The sequence below is a fragment of the Coturnix japonica genome, chromosome 4 (genome assembly GCF_001577835.2).
Source record: "Coturnix japonica isolate 7356 chromosome 4, Coturnix japonica 2.1, whole genome shotgun sequence".
NCBI lineage: Eukaryota > Metazoa > Chordata > Aves > Galliformes > Phasianidae > Coturnix > Coturnix japonica.
Genome location: NC_029519.1, coordinates 22,153,267 through 22,171,453, shown reverse-complemented (window position 1 = coordinate 22,171,453; position 18,187 = coordinate 22,153,267). Strand labels below are relative to the sequence as shown.

At 41.5% G+C, this 18,187-nt stretch overlaps 2 protein-coding genes across 10 annotated transcripts in view; one reads left to right on the top strand and one right to left on the bottom strand.

The window, feature by feature from the left end:
- Positions 1-9,867, top strand: part of CLCN3 (chloride voltage-gated channel 3) — a 56,337-nt gene extending 46,470 nt beyond the window's left edge. For 5 of the 9 annotated variants that reach the window (XM_015860860.2, XM_015860859.2, XM_015860854.1 and 2 more), the window contains 4 exons: positions 537-935; positions 2,594-2,810; positions 5,010-5,085; positions 6,793-6,951. In XM_015860860.2, coding sequence (XP_015716346.1) covers positions 537-935; positions 2,594-2,810; positions 5,010-5,085; positions 6,793-6,951 — 851 coding nt within the window. Of the gene's footprint in view, positions 1-536; positions 936-2,593; positions 2,811-5,009; positions 5,086-6,792 lie in introns of all 9 variants that reach the window. The other 4 variants (XM_015860855.1, XM_015860865.1, XM_015860862.1 and 1 more) reach the window with 3 other exon arrangements.
- Positions 9,868-11,364: 1,497 nt separating this feature from the next.
- LOC107313005 (histone PARylation factor 1) lies at positions 11,365-17,905 on the bottom strand. The gene is given in 10 exon segments (XM_015860866.2): positions 11,365-11,619; positions 12,559-12,731; positions 13,287-13,374; positions 14,044-14,194; positions 15,170-15,268; positions 15,548-15,734; positions 16,296-16,494; positions 17,523-17,653; positions 17,656-17,764; positions 17,879-17,905. Coding segments are annotated over 10 exon segments (1,296 nt in total). The 3' UTR covers positions 11,365-11,487.
- Positions 17,906-18,187: the final 282 nt, after the last annotated feature.

Below are 18,187 nucleotides of genomic sequence, written 5' to 3'. Positions count from 1 at the left end.
ATGTTTGTAGTACAAACATTTTGCATACTGACAAAGGAGAAACATAACTCTTTTCTCTCATTGTTCAAGGAAGTTCACTAACTTACAATTCTCTGTAGTTTTTATAGTTCTACAACAGCATTATATTCATAATATTTTGGACAGTATAGCTGTTGAATTGTTATCTGTTCCTTTCCTGCATTAGAGTCATTCTTTTTCCAAATTACTATCTTACTGGGTTTGGCTTTCTTAATTTCTCTGCATTTTTTAACTTAGGGATGGCTTGGAAAAGTTTTGTTCTTAAGTTACATGAAAGAGAAGCACATATTTTTCAAATCCTTTTACTCTCTGACCTTCAGGAATTTTCCCTCAAGCTCTTTTACTTCTAAAGTTTGTGTTCATTTTTCTTGTATGTTTTTGTTTTTGTAATACAAAATAATGTTTGTCAGATGGCGTAAGGGGCAAAGTTATGTTTTCAGTTCTCAGCAGGAAGGCAGGAAGTATAAATTCAGTATTACTTGACACTGAAGCATTACTGGCTGTCATTTTTCTTGCAGGTGGTGTGACAAGGATGACTGTGTCCCTGGTAGTTATTGTCTTTGAGCTAACAGGAGGGCTGGAGTATATTGTGCCCTTAATGGCCGCAGTCATGACCAGTAAGTGGGTAGGAGACGCTTTTGGTAGGGAAGGCATCTATGAGGCACACATCCGACTGAATGGATATCCCTTCTTGGATGCAAAGGAGGAATTTACTCACACAACACTGGCTGCTGATGTTATGAGACCTCGAAGAAGCGACCCACCTTTAGCTGTTTTAACACAGGATAATATGACAGTTGAAGACATAGAAAACTTGATCAATGAAACCAGCTATAATGGTTTTCCTGTTATTATGTCAAAAGAATCACAGAGACTTGTGGGCTTTGCTTTAAGAAGAGACTTAACTATTGCAATAGGTAATTATCTCCCAATATTTTCTGATTATATATTCTAACAGAAATTATTGTAAAGCTTAAAAGAGAACGTCCTATCTGTGTTTCTACTTGTTTCAGGTTTAAGGCCCAGATACCTTGCACAGGCTGTCACTTTCTTTGCTGAAGGATATTGATTATCTTCAATTGCAGACCCTAAGATAAAATGTTAATATCTTTGTGCCTGTTATAAAAACAAGACTTGTCAAACTGAAGTAGGCCAGACTGGCATCTAGTCCAGTATTTTTGCTTCTTTTCCGGTGCTTGCTGACAGTTCTTTTCCTCAAGGGCATGTTACATTAACCATCTTCAAATGGAGTAATTCCCATTTTAAAGAGCAGAATTCAGTCAGAGTTACTGTCAAAGTCATTGCAAAATGTAAATGAGTATCAGGCTTCTCCTTGGGGAGTATTTTATTTGCTGTCGTTTCTTTGTTGTTGTGATGATATTTTTTTTCCAGTGACTGAGATTGTACTGTGGAGAGATGAGTGAAATATTTTATGTTTCTTTTTTTAGTTTGCCTGTGTGCTGTGAAATTTGGCACGGGCACACACACTCTGTTTGGGCCGTCTCTCGGGATGACTGTTGGAAACTGTCTGATAACTGGGGCGGTGCTTTGTGCATTGGCAAAAGAAATGTGGATTTCGAAATTACTATTGCCAGCAAAGGGAAATAGAATTAGCGTTTAAGAAATGCTTGTACATAAAATCAGTGATGGAAATGATATCTTAAATTGCTCATATTTTTTCATAATTTGTAAGCTTGTATATTGACAAGTATCTGTTTAGGAAAGACGCTTGAGAAAGCAGTGTTTTCTTTCAGAAAGTTTGGGGGAAAAAAGGAGTTCTCAGGAGCACAACACCAAGTACTGAAGGAAAACTTTTGCCTGTGGGCTTACAATGTGTGTACTGTGTTCCTGCACTGTGGAGGATGTATATAAATGTCCTAAACTTAGAAAGTATTACAGATATCATATGATTTTAAGTTTGTGTTTACTTAAGGCTGTATGGAGAAATAGCAGAATACTGTTCTAATAAAACACTTCCACAGTTAAAACTTATTTCAGTTGCAGAGAGTGCATGGTGTATATTGCTTTGTCTTGGAGTCATTCAGTGAGATAGCTCGGGGTACAAAGAGAGCTGCTCATGTAGCCAAAGTATTGAAAACTTGAAGAGTATACAGATCAGGTTCACAAAAAGCTAAATACATTTGTATAAGTAAGACAGTAATCCCAAGGAGATCAGAAATGAGGAGTTTGTAATCAGTGATGGTTTGAAACCAGTATTTGTCATTTTACAGAAGAGCTATTGGATCAGCTTTCTTTTTGACAGCTGGTTTAGCTGCTGGATGCTTCCTGTATTTTAGCTTTCCAGTATTTCCACCTCTCCATAGTAAACACATTTTATTTTTGTTGTTGGACTGAGAAAGGCAGTAGCTGAAGGATGACTAAAGCTGTATGATAGATAGCTTCTGTGATTTCTGCACAAACTTCTCAGGAATAAAACTGACTATAGAAATGCAGTGTTAGCATATCAGCATCAGAGCCTGGTAGTGTTGAATGAACTTTGCACTAAATGATCTTAATCCAAAAATGTAAATTTTCTTGCTCTTTTTTTTCTCTTTCCCCCTCTCTCCCCTTAAAGAAAGTGCTAGGAAGAAGCAGGAAGGGATTGTTGGCAGTTCCAGGGTCTGTTTTGCCCAGCATACCCCATCACTTCCAGCAGAAAGCCCTCGGCCTTTGAAACTAAGAAGCATACTTGACATGAGCCCTTTCACTGTGACAGACCATACACCTATGGAAATAGTGGTGGATATTTTCCGGAAGTTGGGTTTGAGGCAGTGCCTTGTGACACACAACGGGTGAGTAATGTGGTAGCAATTCTGCTTCTTTTGTTAGGTATAGTAATTTTCACTTCTGGAATCAAAGCTTTCATTGTGGCTGAACCCATACATTTGGTGCTGTATGTCAGTGACAAGAAGGTGAACGTCTCTTAAATTCTTACTCCTTCCCTGTATTCCAAGTAAATAGGCAGGTAGTTTCTGGATTTTGTTTTGTTTGTTGCTTTTTAAAAGGTTTTCTTTAAAAAAAAATAAATTAAAAAGTGGGATACATCAGCTGTAGAACATCTACAAATACTGAGTTCATAGGAGCAAAAGAGAAAAAAGATCCATTCAATATCTCCTCTTTTGGAGTTTAGTAATGACAATCACCACCCAGCTGTTAGTTTTGGGATACTGAAAACTGAGTGACTGCTAGTATTTCTGAAACTTCAGTCTGCAGCCTTCACTTCTACAATTGAAAATACTTTGGGATAGTAACGTACAGAGGTAGAATGTTTGTAAATCTGACTATGGGGGTTGTCACCTGGTCACCATTTAATAAATCAGCCTGAGGTGTGGAAACAGAAAAATATTTGTTATAACTGCCTCTTACCGGGACTGTTTCTTTTTTCACAAGATCTTCTTTTGAGTGGTTCTACTTCAACATTCTGCTTTCCTGTATCTCCTGTGATAAGCACTTGGCACATGATATTGCAGCTTCTACCACAGTTATCTTGCTTTTTCTCTAGGATCTTTTAAAATCACATGAGAAGTGAAGCACTGTCTCTGCTCATCCTACATTATTTAGTACCAATGTCCATGGGACAAAGCTAAGAAACCTTAAGCATAGATAGTATATATTTATTTTGTGGACAGAAGGAGAGCTGCTTTAAGTGGCAAATATTGAAATAGTGCACTAATTTCCAGATCTGTTTCTTAAGATGTCTTCTAAAACAAATGTATCTTAAATGTGCTCCTATTGTTTTGTTGTTGTTGCTTTCTGATTTATTTATTTATTTTTTATTTGCTTTTTATTAAATTCATCTTTGTGTGGAATGGCAAATAGATGTTTTTAGACGCATAAATAGCTCTTAAGAAAGGCTTTCTCTGCCAGAGAAAGGCCATCATGGCCTGACACTTCAAAATCAGTGTAGACTCACAATTATAACTACTTCATGCAGGGAAATCTGAACTGGTAAAACTTCAATGATAGATACTTATTACAATGGGTTTTTCTCTTAGTTTCTCTCAGGGTTGAGTGCTCAAACATTAACATTGGTGTGAAAACTGACTCTAAAGAGAGATTGATCTTGTAAAGATGTGTTGAACTGTAGTGTAAGTTTTTAATTATTTAATTATAAAGCAGCTGCAAGTATGGGAGACTTTGATTTGTTGTTTTCTGATGCTTGTGTTTCTTGTCCCACTTCAGTTTATAAACTGTTGATCTTCCATGAGAATGCTGTCCATTACGAGCTTGGGTATTAATCCCTGAGGTCCAGTTGGCTATATGCAGCCTAGAGAATTTGTCTAAATTTTGGCAAATTTCAGGCACATTGAATATAGATATAAATACAGAGAGATATATGTTTATATATAAATCCTGTTACAGTTAGGAATTGTACCAAAATTGGTGCTGGTGTTGGATACAGAGGTATACAAAGACTGAGCCTGATTCTTTCTAGCTTTTACCAGAATGTCTATTCTAAGGTGTTGCTCTTTGTTTATATTACCATAAATGAGAAATAGGTTTGAATTTGTCTGTTCCTAGGGCCCAGGTAACCCTGCTCTGTAGTGAAGCTTCAGACCTCCATTTCTTTGACTTTACAGATACTACTTCGATAATTTACCGTAGCTTGTTATAATGGGTGTAGTGATTTGTATTTGTGAGGAGAAATAACTAGTAAACAAAGGAGATGAAGTAGATTCTAGCTTCATTGCCTCTAAAATCTCAAGAAATTAGAACGTGGGGAGAAGGGATAAAGTATGCTTCCGCTGTGTGTGTGGTAGAGAAGCATAATGCTGTGGGGTTCTTGGAGATCTAGAATTTGGAGGGGGGGAAAAAAAGTCTGGGAAAGGGTGCTGAGTTTCAAACCATTTGTCATGTAACTATCTCATTAACTTTCTTGGAAACCATTTTCTTTTTAGTTTTGCACTACTCTAAACCTTTTTCATTGTGACTAGAACTTTTTTTTTATTTGATTTCATACACAGTTATTAGCATAACATGATCTGTTTCAGGATTGTCTTGGGGATCATCACAAAGAAGAACATATTAGAGCATCTCGAGCAACTAAAGCAGCACGTCGAACCCTTGGTGATTAGTTATATCAGATCTCATAATTAGACACATTAGAAGTCAGGAAGCATGAAACTTGTGAACTGTTCAGTACTTTTATGACATCGGCTGAACAAAGAAAGAATGCTGTATTAAACATTTGTATTAAAGAAACTATAACAGAAAATAATATGTGCAAAATCCTTTTATAGAAATTAAGCAGTTACTATGGACGGTCTGTTAGTCACAACATTAAAGCAAGGTAAAAACAGAATTTGGTATTTTGTTCTTTGGATCACGTAGATCTGCTTAGTTGACCTTAGATTTCCCCCTGTGGGAAAACATACAGCTAGGAATACCTTTTCCCCCACAGTGTAAATTATTTATATTTTTATATGCTGATTTCGACAGCTTTAAATAGCTGTTAACTTGCTAATTATTTTGAGGAGCAAAGCCAAGCATGTTCTTAATGTCTTGCAACATTAGGTCTTCCCTGTAATCCCCATTTTATCAACTGGAAAATAAGAGTAACATGAAGTCCTTTAATTTTATACGAAGTCCTGTGATTCTGCTGCTGTTACTTATAGCAACTAGTGCACTCCAGTGGGATCCTAAACTACTAAATGTCATTCTAATACATCTACTGTTGACTTCAGAATCTACATACTGTTCTAAGTATGATGTTGTGATCTAACCTTAGTTGTAAGATAGATTTTGTCTTGATTTGGACATTGGTTGCTCTGCAATAGCTGCATCTCCGCTAAACCTAGCCACCAAGTTTAGCTGCTTATGTACAAAACATGCTAATTGTGTTCTCATTTTATGCTAATATTTCACAAGTATTTCATGCGTCCTTTAATAAACAAAAAATACCCAAACCAAAATATACTAACCAAAATAACAAGGGCAGCAGCTCATTCATTCTGCTCTTTGCTTCTCCTGTGATATTATCCTTTTGGACAGTCTCACCCTTTTTGATGTTTCATAAAGATTTGCTGTTCAAAGCAATTTAGTTGCTGTCATAAGAGCACAGTATCTAAAGTTGAAAATGAAAACATTATTTTATTATTCATAATTGATTTCCTGAAGCTATGAGCTCTAAAATCAAGTTAAATATTCATTATTTTGAAAAAGTTTAATGGTCATTACGGTGTGCTCCTATGAATATATTCAGTCTGAGCCAGTGTGTCAGATGGGAAAGACCCTTGTGATTTTGAGAAAGAAGGGGAGGGGAGTCTGATTTGCTGCTAGGATTTTGGGGCCATCGAGCGGTATGTCACTTCTGATGGCTTGGCCAGAACACACTTCCCTTATGAAATGGGATTAATATCACTTCTTTTTCATACCTCTTTTTTCTTTGTCCTTCTCTTATTTATTTATTTGTTGTTGGTTTTTTTTTTTAATTTTTTATTTTTTTGCTTTTTTGTTGGCATAGCTAACCAAATTTCATTTTTGTGGAAACAAAATGTTAAATAAAAATTGTCACGGGCTCTACTTGCTTATATTTAATTAAAATGGATTACAGCTGTCAGATACCATCCAGTATGGTGTCTCAGCATTGCTGTCTTTTCACAAACTGGTGGTTACTAAATACTTTGATTAATAAGATGCTTTTGTTTGAATAAGAAAATCAGACTGTTTACTTTTGCTCTGTCCCTGTCAACAAAAAGGACTTGGCTACAGATGTGTTCTGCCCTACTGCTTTCCCCTCTCGGGTTAATACTGATCTTTGTTTATCCTTTTCAGGCGCCTCCTTGGCATTATAACAAAAAAAGATATCCTCCGTCATATGGCCCAGACGGCAAACCAAGACCCCGCCTCAATAATGTTCAACTGAAACCCATAGCTGAGGAGAGAGAGGAAACTGAAGAGGAGGTTCATTTGTTGAATAGCACAACACTTTAGTCCGGGAGGTACTTCTAAAAATCAGAAATGAGAGCTGGGTTTTTGTGTAACAGTGCTGCTGGAAAGCAGGAGTTGGTCTGGGGGAATATGTGGAGAGAAGGAAGGCTGTTGGGAGCATGGGAGCTGCTGTCCTGCACTGGATGCGTCCTGAGATGTCCGGTCTGCCATGATAGTGCAGTGGGAGAGCCATGCGAGGTGGCACAATTCTCCAGCCCCAGCCTGGTACTTCAGCATCGAAGAGATGTGTTACTAGTCCCTATTTCTGGAGGGATCCTTCTGAATTGAGCCATCTTACGGAGACTGAAAGGTCTTGCCCTTTTTACCATTGAAAACTGTTGTGTTAACTCATGAAATGTATAATTATTGCGCGTCACCTTTCTACATTCCAGAAGAGCTTTATTTCTCTCTCTCCTGAGCCGTAACAAAGCCTCTTTAAATTGGTGTGCCCTTTTGAAGTAGTTGTTTCTCATATTGAGATGTACTGTGAGTTACTGAGGTTGGATCACAAGAAGGGAGGTTTTTCTTGTGCCATTAAACGTGTAAGGTTGAACATCAAGAAGTGCTTGGGGCAGTACAGATCTACTGCGACAGAAGCAGACTGAGCAGGTAATACCTCGCAAGAGCCATGCGAAACATCTTTCAGCCCATCTGCCGTGATAAGAGAAAAAGTAAACAAAAGAAACTAGAGTTGCAGAGAAAAATACAGGTTTTGCTGCAGAAAATATCAATAATGTGACCTGATCTTATGCAATTTTTGTATTGTCAAAACACTAGGGTATATACCAATGTTGTGCAGTATAATGAAGAGTACTGCTATTCTAGTAGTTAAGAGCTGGAACAATTCTGTATATGTGTATCTGGATAAATGCATGCTACAACACTGGAGATATTTCCCCCCTGTAAAATTTGAGATCGCTCATTTTTATTTTTTCTTCTCAACAAAAGACGTTCCACTGCTGACATGGTAGGAAGAAACGTAACTCATAACTTGCACTAATGTATATTATTTTTCTTGAGGTTTTACCATTATTTATATTTTTATGAATTAAAAAAAAAATCTATTAAATACAAATCAGTTAATGTCTCACATAACTAATTACCTTTTTAATGTGATTTTGTATAATAATTCGTAATCCTCTGCGAGTAATGGAGGATTAGCAAATGTTTACAACTAGATGAAGGGTTTAAACAAAATGGTTTCTTTACGGTCCAACATGCATATACGATGATTTTCAGATGTAACTTTCACTGCCGTTACCTTAAGACTTCCTTTTTCCTTTCTGAGCAGATAACTGGAACAGTAATACTAAAAATATTTCAAAAAAATCAGGGTTTTAAAACGAATAGGAAGCAACTATAATTATTAGATTGCTTTAGACTGTTTTTCTGGGTACACAGAGATGTAAATGATACGTGGCCACAGAAGATGAGCAGCAGGGCAGAATCGAATCCAGTACTTGAAAGCTTGGCAGGACTTCAGAGCTGAGCAGCACCACATGCACCAGAAGGTGAGCTGACACATACCTGACATCTTTCACCTTTCAGCCACCAGGTCCATTTTTCTTCACATTTTCAAACCACCACCAACACGTGTGGAGACAAAGGTAGCGTGCTGTAAGTCTGCAGTAAAAAAGCTAAGAAATATGGCTGACAAAATCTTGTCTTACAGTATGTGGTTAAATAAAATTCAGTTATTAACAGTTTCGCCCATAAGACTGCAAAAGTTTACATGATTAAACAGCTGAAATCTTGGGCATCGCTAAGGCTGTCATCACAGTTACCTCAAACATCTTTATTCAGCCGAGTGCTAAGCGTGATTCTATCTCAAAGAATGGCAGCGTGCTCCAAACAGTGTTCTGGTAGTATTGGCAAGCTCCAAAACAGTGTGTCACAGGTTAACCAGTGCTTCAAGTGCTCTGCCGAATTTTTGTCTCTTTTCAGAATATAAAACTGCTATCACCTCTGACTCACCTCTTGTATCAACTGGAACCAGGGGAAAGCCTGATGTGTTGGTGGGCTGGGTGTGATCAGCCCCTGTACAGAAAGCAGCTTTGGAACTGAAACAGAACCGAGCCATGTGAAGGTTGCTGTGTTGCTGCGACTACCTGTGCTCTTCCAAGCGTGTCAGTGCTAAAGGCTCCAAACTTCTTCTGTTAGGTTGTGTGAGCTTGCAGAACCTTTTAAAGAGTAGGATTTGGCCCATCCAAGGAAGACAGCTCAGGAAATTGTCTGTGAGGCTGATCTCTGCTGTTTGGTTTTTTTTTTTTCTCTGTAGTGGAAATGCAGTACAGCTTTAAAAAAAAAGAATTTGCTTTAAATCAGTTTGAAGCCTCTGCCATTTCTGACGGTTTCCTCATCCTAACACACTGCAGTGTAGGTACTGTAGTAGTTTGCACCTGGCCCTACCTACAGACTGTACTGTCTGGAATACAACGCAGCTCATGCCCCTGCTGTGTTTTATGATTTTAGTACGGAACCCAAGTGCTGCATATAAGTGGTGCATCTCTGCTTACCGTTCTTACCTGCTAAGCTTTCTCCACTGACACGTAAAATGTCTCGTAAACGCGCATTAGAAATTCTGATACTGAAGTATGTGTGCCTGTGCTGTTCAACTAAATTTTTCTAATGTAAAGCTTCCAGCGCCTTACTCAAGTCACTGATTTGAAAACAAAATGTGGTGGATGGGAGGGTGAAAGTGTCAGCATTATTATTATTATTTTTGTTTTAAACCATTCAGTTACTGGTTGATGAAGAATGCATACTTTGTTAATCTGTGATGTTGCCTAGAGCTGTATTTAATATTGATTGATCTTAATGTTTTTATTTATGATAGTGTGGTAGAGCTGCATATCATTACAGTAAAAATTCCCGTTACTGTGATGACTTAATCAAACATTAAAAACTTCTGTATGACCATTTGTTGCTTTGACTCAGTCATGTTTTCTCAAGCAGTATTTCTGTTGAATTTTGCATTTAATTTCCCTGAAATAAACAGCCGTAGGCTTTAAATACTACACTGGTGAAAACTGAAAACCACACATCTCTGACATAGGCTTTTCCAGGCTTCGCTTCAGCCCTGTAATTGTGGAGTACTTGGCTTCCTGATTCAAAAGTAGGTGATGCTAACATTGTCCAAAAGGCAGAAACAGGTTATTTTCTTTACAGTGCGTGTTTCGTCCTTCTGCTTAAAAAGAATATGAGGTTGTTAGCTGCCTGTTTGCAATGTGTTTTACTTGAGTATTTAGTGTTACAGTCATTAACCTCACACTGAGAAGAATAGCTAAAAACAGAAAGTACATACCCTAGTCCCCATTTCTTGCAGAGATATTCATAACTAAATAACAATGTGAAAGATGAATGCTTGTGTGACTTAGAGGGCACTGATGTGGAAGTGTCTAATGTTTGGAGCCTGAAAAGGGAGGAGGTTTAAATTTCTGCAGATGTTCTTTTTATTTATTCTTATTATAGAACAGATCTCAGTGCCCATGAAAAAGTTCATGTCTGCTCGTGTTACTGCGTGAATAAATGAGACATCTGCATGCTGATCCCAATGGGGGGAGCTGTCAGACTTAGAAAAGCAGATGCTGCGTGTCTGAGAACAGAAAATAGCTTTATGATTTAAAACAGCCTATGGTTTTGCAGTACGTTAAACTAAGTGGAATGACACGGTTCAAGGAGTGCTACAAATGTAATGCCTCCTATTTAAGACATCAGCTCACAAACACCAGTTCATGGTATGGCTGTAAAGGCTGTACCTTCCCACCAACATTCCAGCCCATTTTGTTGCTGTGTGAACATGTATGTGGAAGTGCACATCAAGCAAAGTGGTGTCACTAAAAATTCCTCCATGAGGGGAAAAATGGCACTAATTGTCATGCTTGATGCTTGCTGAATGTTAGTGGAGACTGAACAGTGTCTGTGAGCACAGTGAGGCAGTGGGTGGTGTTATAGCAGTGGTGACAGTGAGTCACCTCCACTGGTGCAATCATTACAAGCACAGCATGCAGGCTCTTCTTCATCACTGGTGAAAATGCAGAGGCAACTATGGTGACACTGAAAAAGTATTTAGTATTTAACTGAGAATTTGCTCTATTAAGTAACTGTGTTGTCATGCTTTGTATCCCTTGTGGTTTCCATGGAAGTTAATGGGAAGAAATGACTTTTCTGAATGTAAGGACACCTCTGGAGTTGGAAATATTGGAAAACAGCATCAACATACTAAGGAAATCCAATGGAATTGTTTTATAAAGTAGCACCGTTAGCTGATTTCTGACCCGTTCAGCAGTGAAAGCAAGGCACAAGGGAAAGCTGTGCCCTCTACCTTTGCTGTAGCCACAGGGGCAGCACGACAGAGCTCTGCCTCAGCGCACACGCAGCACCACCGCCAAGGGTCGCCAGGGCGAGCAAGAGAAGCTGGTCCTTAGGAAAGCTTTATTAACCACACACAGCGAGTTTCCACGTGGAAAAACAACACGGAATGAATAAAACAACCCATGCCCCCCCCAAACGCGAGTGCGACCTTGGCGCTGCCCCGGCTCAGGGCGCCAGGCGGTCCAGGCCCTCCTGCCGGCGGTCTGCAAGGTGCGCCTCGATCACCTCGGCGAAGAGGTTCCTCCTGAGCAGGCTGTAGGCGAGTGGCAGCAGCTGGGCCACGGTCTTGTGGAAGTACTGTGCAAGAGAACAGCAGCACTGAGTGCAGCACTGAGCGCAGCACTGAGCGCAGCACTGAGCGCAGCCCGGCAGGAGGCCCGAGGGCTCCCTGACAGTTGCGGGGAGGGCAGGCAGAGCCTCGCCTCTCCCCAGGGCTCGGGTGGCTTAATCCGGGGCTGCGGCAGGAACGACCGTGTTCCGCAGCAGGTTTCTCTGCGGCTGACAGCATGCAGTGAGAAACAGACAACAAAACATTGGGCCCCTGCGATTCAAAGCAGCCATTACTGCCACTGGCAAGCCTTACATTTAATGCAGCTGCGATCCTTTTCAGTCTTGGGGGGGGGCGATGGTTAATAGAGAACAAGGAGTGCTACCCTTTATGTGATTAAGTGCCAGTCAGTCTACACAGAGTAGCCTCAGCAAGCCGATTAGCACGGAGCCAGAAATAGACATCTGGAAACCTACCGGGTACAGCAGGCTGCTAGGAGGGCTTTATGCCATGGAACTGGAAGTGCATGCAGGCAAAGGACGCTGGGGTCAATTTTTTGCCCCCCTGGGATGCCTGCAGCCAGCAGCATGTTTCTTGATCAAGTTCAGCACGAGCACTTAAGCCCATAAAAGCAGGTGGGTGGAGGAGAGGGAGCTTTGTATATATCCAACATATCTAGATTAAGAATTCTGCATTTGCACCTCAAATCACAGAAGTGCCATTTAAATTCTTTTGACCTGTAGGATCGTGGCTTTATAGAAGCTGCTTCTAATTTAACATGGAATAGTGTCATAAATATGACATCTTACAAGTTTTCACATATCAAGAACATCTACGTAGACTTCCATGATTCCTAGCAATGAGTGTATGCTAAGTGTCAGGAATAAAGATCTATGATACATAACAACCCCCGACCTACACATAAAATAACACGTAACTGCAAGAAGCATGGCTTCTGTAGTACTTACATGTGACCCATAGCAGAAAAGGTCCATCCCCAGTTCATATCCCATTCCATAGTCACATTCATCATTAGCAAACTGAACGTAGGTGAGCATTTCTTGAATGGGTGCAAATGCCTTCAGTCTCTCATCATCAGTAGGAGCATCGACAATGGCCTTACATATTTTCTTAAGATTAGCTGCAAAGATAAAAGCAGAAGTACTTGATGTTTAAATAAATAATACCGCATCGAAGTAGCTTCTGTCAAACATATCCCTGTGGGTCTCAACTGAAGATTAAGTCTGAGCTACTGATGAAAGTGTTTCCCCCTTTGCAGGTCCTTACCCCGCACCCATTGCATCTCAGTTCCCCCTTCAGAGATGGGCATTCATGTGCTGAACTTGCACCAAGGAACTGATTCAAGTTAGAAAAGCACCAGAAGAGGCAGAATGAAATAAAACCAAAAATCCCTGAATGTAGATCAGTTATTTTAAAATACCTCCTGTATGGCTGTGCCAATAAGGCTAATAAGGCTACTACTTTAGGAGTTATTATTATCTACACTTGAGATGTAGTATGATACTTATCTGATTTATTAAGAAAAAGTTACATTACAATAGTTAAAACTTCTGCCCCTTCACAGCTGTTCATCTTCTCCACGCAGAATATATGACTGCAGTTTGTTCCTCGCAGACTAGATTTGACTGGAGGCTGCCTAATGGAAGTGGAAGAACACCGTAAACAAGATACTTACTGTTCGTTTCGGGAAGTTCTCTGTATCCAACATCATTTTTGTCTACAGGAACAACCAGGCCTGCTCCATGAAATGCTTTGGTCACCACCTACAAAAAGAGCCAGGAAATTGAATGTAGTACTGTAAGGCAACACTGTGACATAAAACCATTCACTTCATTAAAGCAACATCAGCACCTGACTTCTAATGGTCAAGCCAAATACAGCACCTCGCCTCAAGGGCATCATCTTAAACTGTGCAGCAGTTACCGTTAAGCACTGGGGCTTAACATAACAGGAAAATCCAATGAAGCTGTGAAATCCAGGAATACCTGGGTTCACTGACTGCCAAAATTACTTCTGATAGGTATAGAAAATAGATTAAAATCCCATTAATACATATCATCCTCCATGTTACTGTTCCTAGTGAATCTTCAAGATGAGGCAGTTTTCTCCCATTTTGTTTCAGTTTTTAAACTGTTTCCCTTGTTGTTGTTTTTTGGTGGTTTTTCCGCTCCCCCCTTTAATGCTTTACTTGCTAAGGTACAGTTCAGAAGAATAAAGTGTTTAAATTTAATCTTACATTTGGCACACAATTCTATTAACCTTCCCTGTCCTGAAATATTATAGAGATTATTTACTCTGAAACTCATAAGTGATGCTTCTTTACTGAATAGAAGAAGGCCAAAGAAAGGAAGAAAAGAAAAAATCAGACAAGTAAGTGGAATTAAAAGCAGTTTAACAGAACTCATTTCTCTCCAGTGGATCAGGAGTCATACTTTCTTATCTCTCTGTTTCATCTTCGTGGTTTTTTGTTCCAGAGAATAGCCCAATTCTTTTGCTCTTCTTGTTAGCTTTTCATCTAGGTCTTTCAAAACAGCATTTTTCTTTTTATCAGTCACTTCCTTAAGTTTTTTTGTCAAAAATAATCTGTTAACAGAAGATAAAAGAGCTCAGCAGAAAACAGATGAATAGCCTTCTAATCACCGCACCTCCAAATCTTGTAATATAGATTAGCAGTCATGGTTTATTTATACACAGGCTTAGGAACTCAGGCCTCTAAACAACTAGAACAAAATCCAGAGTTTGGCACAGTGCACACTCTTGTATGTCCTATCTGTACTTGCTGTATTACAATACAGTTTATGCAGCCTGCAGGTGCTGAAGGTTCTCATGAACTTAGCTGTTCATCCTGCTATCTGAAGAATTTAATTTACTGCTTCAGTGCCTTTTGTCATCCCAGTCATGCACATAAATACGTACTTATGAATTTCATCATGGCGCTTCTTAAACAAATGTCATCATTTAACTCTGTACCACATAAGAGTTCTTTATAGGAGCTTTCCTTACTGACATGCATCTGTCCTTAGAGTGCTGCCCATTTTCAACTGACAGGTCATGAAACAAGAGTACTCACACTTCCACTGTTTTAAGTTCATGATGTTGAATATGGTAAAGCTTCATGAATCAATGAAAACAGGGCTTCCTGCAGTTACCCTTTTTATAATATAAAGCGCATTTTTAAGTGTGCACAAAAAAAAAAAAAAGCTACATCTTACTCATTTAGTCAGATCAGATTTTCTTCACCACTGTTTGAGATGCTTTATTCTTTACCTATGAAGTATTCTGACACACAAAGTGGGCAGTTTTTTCTTAAGAGACTGTCCCATGTAGTCATTCCAATATGTTTTGAGATTCAGACAACTAACTCCTATGTACTCTATTTATAAAAAGAAAACATATTTCCAGAAGCCTTTGGAAGATTTTCGGATCAGCTTTAAGCTTGCTGTCAGAGCAGGGAGGAGGGGAGGGTTTCTTGAGGAAGGGGCATGGTAAGATAGCTACAATATTAATAGTTTGTTTTCTATGCAACTTTTTATAAATAACAGTAAATATGAACCTTACTTGACTGCAGCAAATACATTATCACCAACTTGTGAAATCAGGCAGCTCTTCCTTGCTTCATTTGCACCAACCCACACTGGAAGCTCATCTGGCACATCCCTGTTTATAAAAAAGTACATACAAATATTCAAGCTGTGCCCATTTCTCCTATTCCAAAGTGAGATTAATTTCCCTCCTTGCAATGCTGCCATCTTCAGAAAGCTAACAAACACACAGTTAGGCAGCTGTACAACCTTACAGCATGGCTTCGAAAGGAGCTCCTATCAATACAGGTGATAGTGAGTGATAGTGCAGTTCTCAAATCCTGTCTCACGGAAAACAAAGATGAGAGGAAAAAACATTACACACAATAATATTAGCATACATGCAATTAAATACCTGAAATATCCCATGTGATACTGTGTTTTGCTATCCCCAACAAGTATAGTCTGGAATTCAGGGGGGTCGTAGAAGAATCTCCAGTGAAGACTGAAGTTCACATTTGTTGATTTTGCTTTTTTGTGTTTCCCGGCAAGGATGTCATACGGTCCAACCAGTGTAAGCCCAACACTTGACACAAGTGCATCTGAAAAGCAGAGTGTGAACCGTTTTACTATCTGGCAGGCACAAAGGTAAACTGAGACATTCCTGTGTCACTCAGGCATCAAAAGCCTCCACAAATCCAAACAGTCAGATGTGCTGTTTAGCAAAGGAGAAAAGCTGAGATGTTCTCCTGCCTGGATAGTTCCCATTCAAGAGCTAGATTATTGCTCTTTTCATATTAAAACAAAGTGTCATTTCTGGAGCGCCTAGAGACATCACATCCTCTTATAATAAAATCAATGTGAGGAACATGAAGTCTGAGTTGATGTGAGGAAGCTTTAATTCCATGTTAAATATTTTAGGTGCGCTTGAAAGAAAGGCAGAATTAGGCAACATTTGTGTTACGTGATTTTATTTCAGAAAGCCTGAAGCAGACTGATGTCCTTGTGAGCAGCCCCAGCATTCTTGTTTATACTTACAGAATTATCTCACACCTGCACTGAAAACAGAGCAGCATCAGGATGCCTCCCACAGCCCTGTCCGCCTCCCTTCCAGCTGTTAGAAAAGGGAAAAGGCACAAACCATTGAGAATTGCACACCCTACCAGCTGGTTTCTCAGGATCCAGTTCCTCACAAAACTTCCAGAACTGGTAGAAGTCCTCGGGCAGCCTCAGCTGATAGCATGTCTCTGCTTCTTGCTGGAGGGCATTGCTTGCCTCTGCCTGGCCTGACCGTTTTTGTCGCACTGCAGACATGGAAAGAAAAGTGCACCCAGCTGCTTCCTGATGTGCAATTGAACAACTCTGCAAAGAATACGCATAGCTCAGAGTGCCTCTTTTGCACAGAGGCCCTTACTGGTGCCTCACCTCACACCTGTACTCACACACACAAAGCAGTGTTGTGATCTCAGTGGACCAGCACTGTTATGGGCTGATCACAGAATCACAGAATAGCCTGTGTTGGAATGGGCCTCAAGGATCATGAGGCTCCAGCCCTCTCAACACAGGCAGGGCACCAACCTCCCCATTTAATACCAGACCAGGCTGCCCAGGGCCCCATCCAACCTGGTCTTGAACACCTTCAGGGACAGGGCATCCATAACCTATCTGGGAAGCCTGTTCCAGCACCTCACCACTCTGTAAAGAACTTCCCCCTGACATCCAAACTAAATCTTCCCTCCCTCAACTTAACAGCATTTCCTGCTGTTATCTGCTCTTTCAAAGAGTTGATTCCCCTCCTGTTTATAGGCTCCCTTCAGGCACTGGAAGGCTGCAGTGAGGTCACCATACAGCCCTCTGTTCTCCAGGCTGAACAAGCCCAGCTCCCTCAGCCTGTCTTCGTAGGGGAGGTGCTCCAATCAAGCAAAGGACTGCACAATCTTAACACTTCACCGCAGCCTTGCGTTATTTCAACGCGCCCATTTCCAACGGCACGGCAACTCGCATCTAGAAACTCTGTTTTACAAACACAGGGGTACGACTCTGCCATTAAACGAGGCACGGCTGCAGCACGGCCGCCAGTCAGGCCTAGGGGCTCTCTCCCGCCCTCGGGCCCGGGGCCGCCTCACTCCGGGTCACAGTATCACAGTCTGGTGCGGGTTGGAAGGGACCTTAGAGATCATCGAGTCCAACCCCCGGGATTCGAGCCCCTGTGTAGCAGAGCGGCACTTCCACCACTTGCGCCACAGGGGGGATTCGAACCCGGGCCTCTGGTGTTGCACAGCGGCGTTCTTAACCACTGCGCCACCGGAGGCACACACATTAGAGCGGGTCCTCCCGCTCTAATCCCGTCACCCGCCGCCCCATCCACCCGCTCGCCGCCCTCCTCCCACCTGTTCTCCCGCCGGCTCCGCCGCGCGCTGCCGCCGCTTCCCGCCACCTGTCATGCTCCCGCCGTGCGCATCGCGCCTCGCCCCGCCCCTTCCGAGGTCGCTCGCGGAGCCTCCGCGCGTGCGCACGGCACCCGCCCCTCCGGGACCGGCCCCGCCCCGCTCCGCGCGCTGCGCTGTGGTGTGAGCTGATAGAGCGGGGTGGGCAGTGCTGAGGGAACACACGGCTGTGAGGGAACACACGGCTATGGGGGAATACACGGCTATGGGGCAGCCTCAGCCCGGGCTGCGGCCCCGCTGCGCCTTTCTGTTACGCGTAGATCCGTTGTCAGCCGGCGACAGCTGTGTTACACCCACACCATCCTCGGCTTAGGACAGCGCACCATCGCGCGTCTTCTTGCTTGCTTCAGTGTATTGCTCGGTGCTTCATGTACCAAGTAGGGCAGAGCCGAAGGCACAGAGGGAGGCAGACACAGCTTTCTGCTGCTCCGCCTCACGGAGCAGGCTGTGCTGTGCTGTGCTGTGCTGTGCTGTGCTGTGCTGTGCTGTGCTGTGCTGTCCCGGTTGCAGTCGCAGTGTGTCACAGCCGGCTTGGTGCTCCCGCCTCCGCTGTGACAGCTGCTGTTCAATCAGCAGGTGCATTAAGGCGCTGGCATCCTGTGCACGAG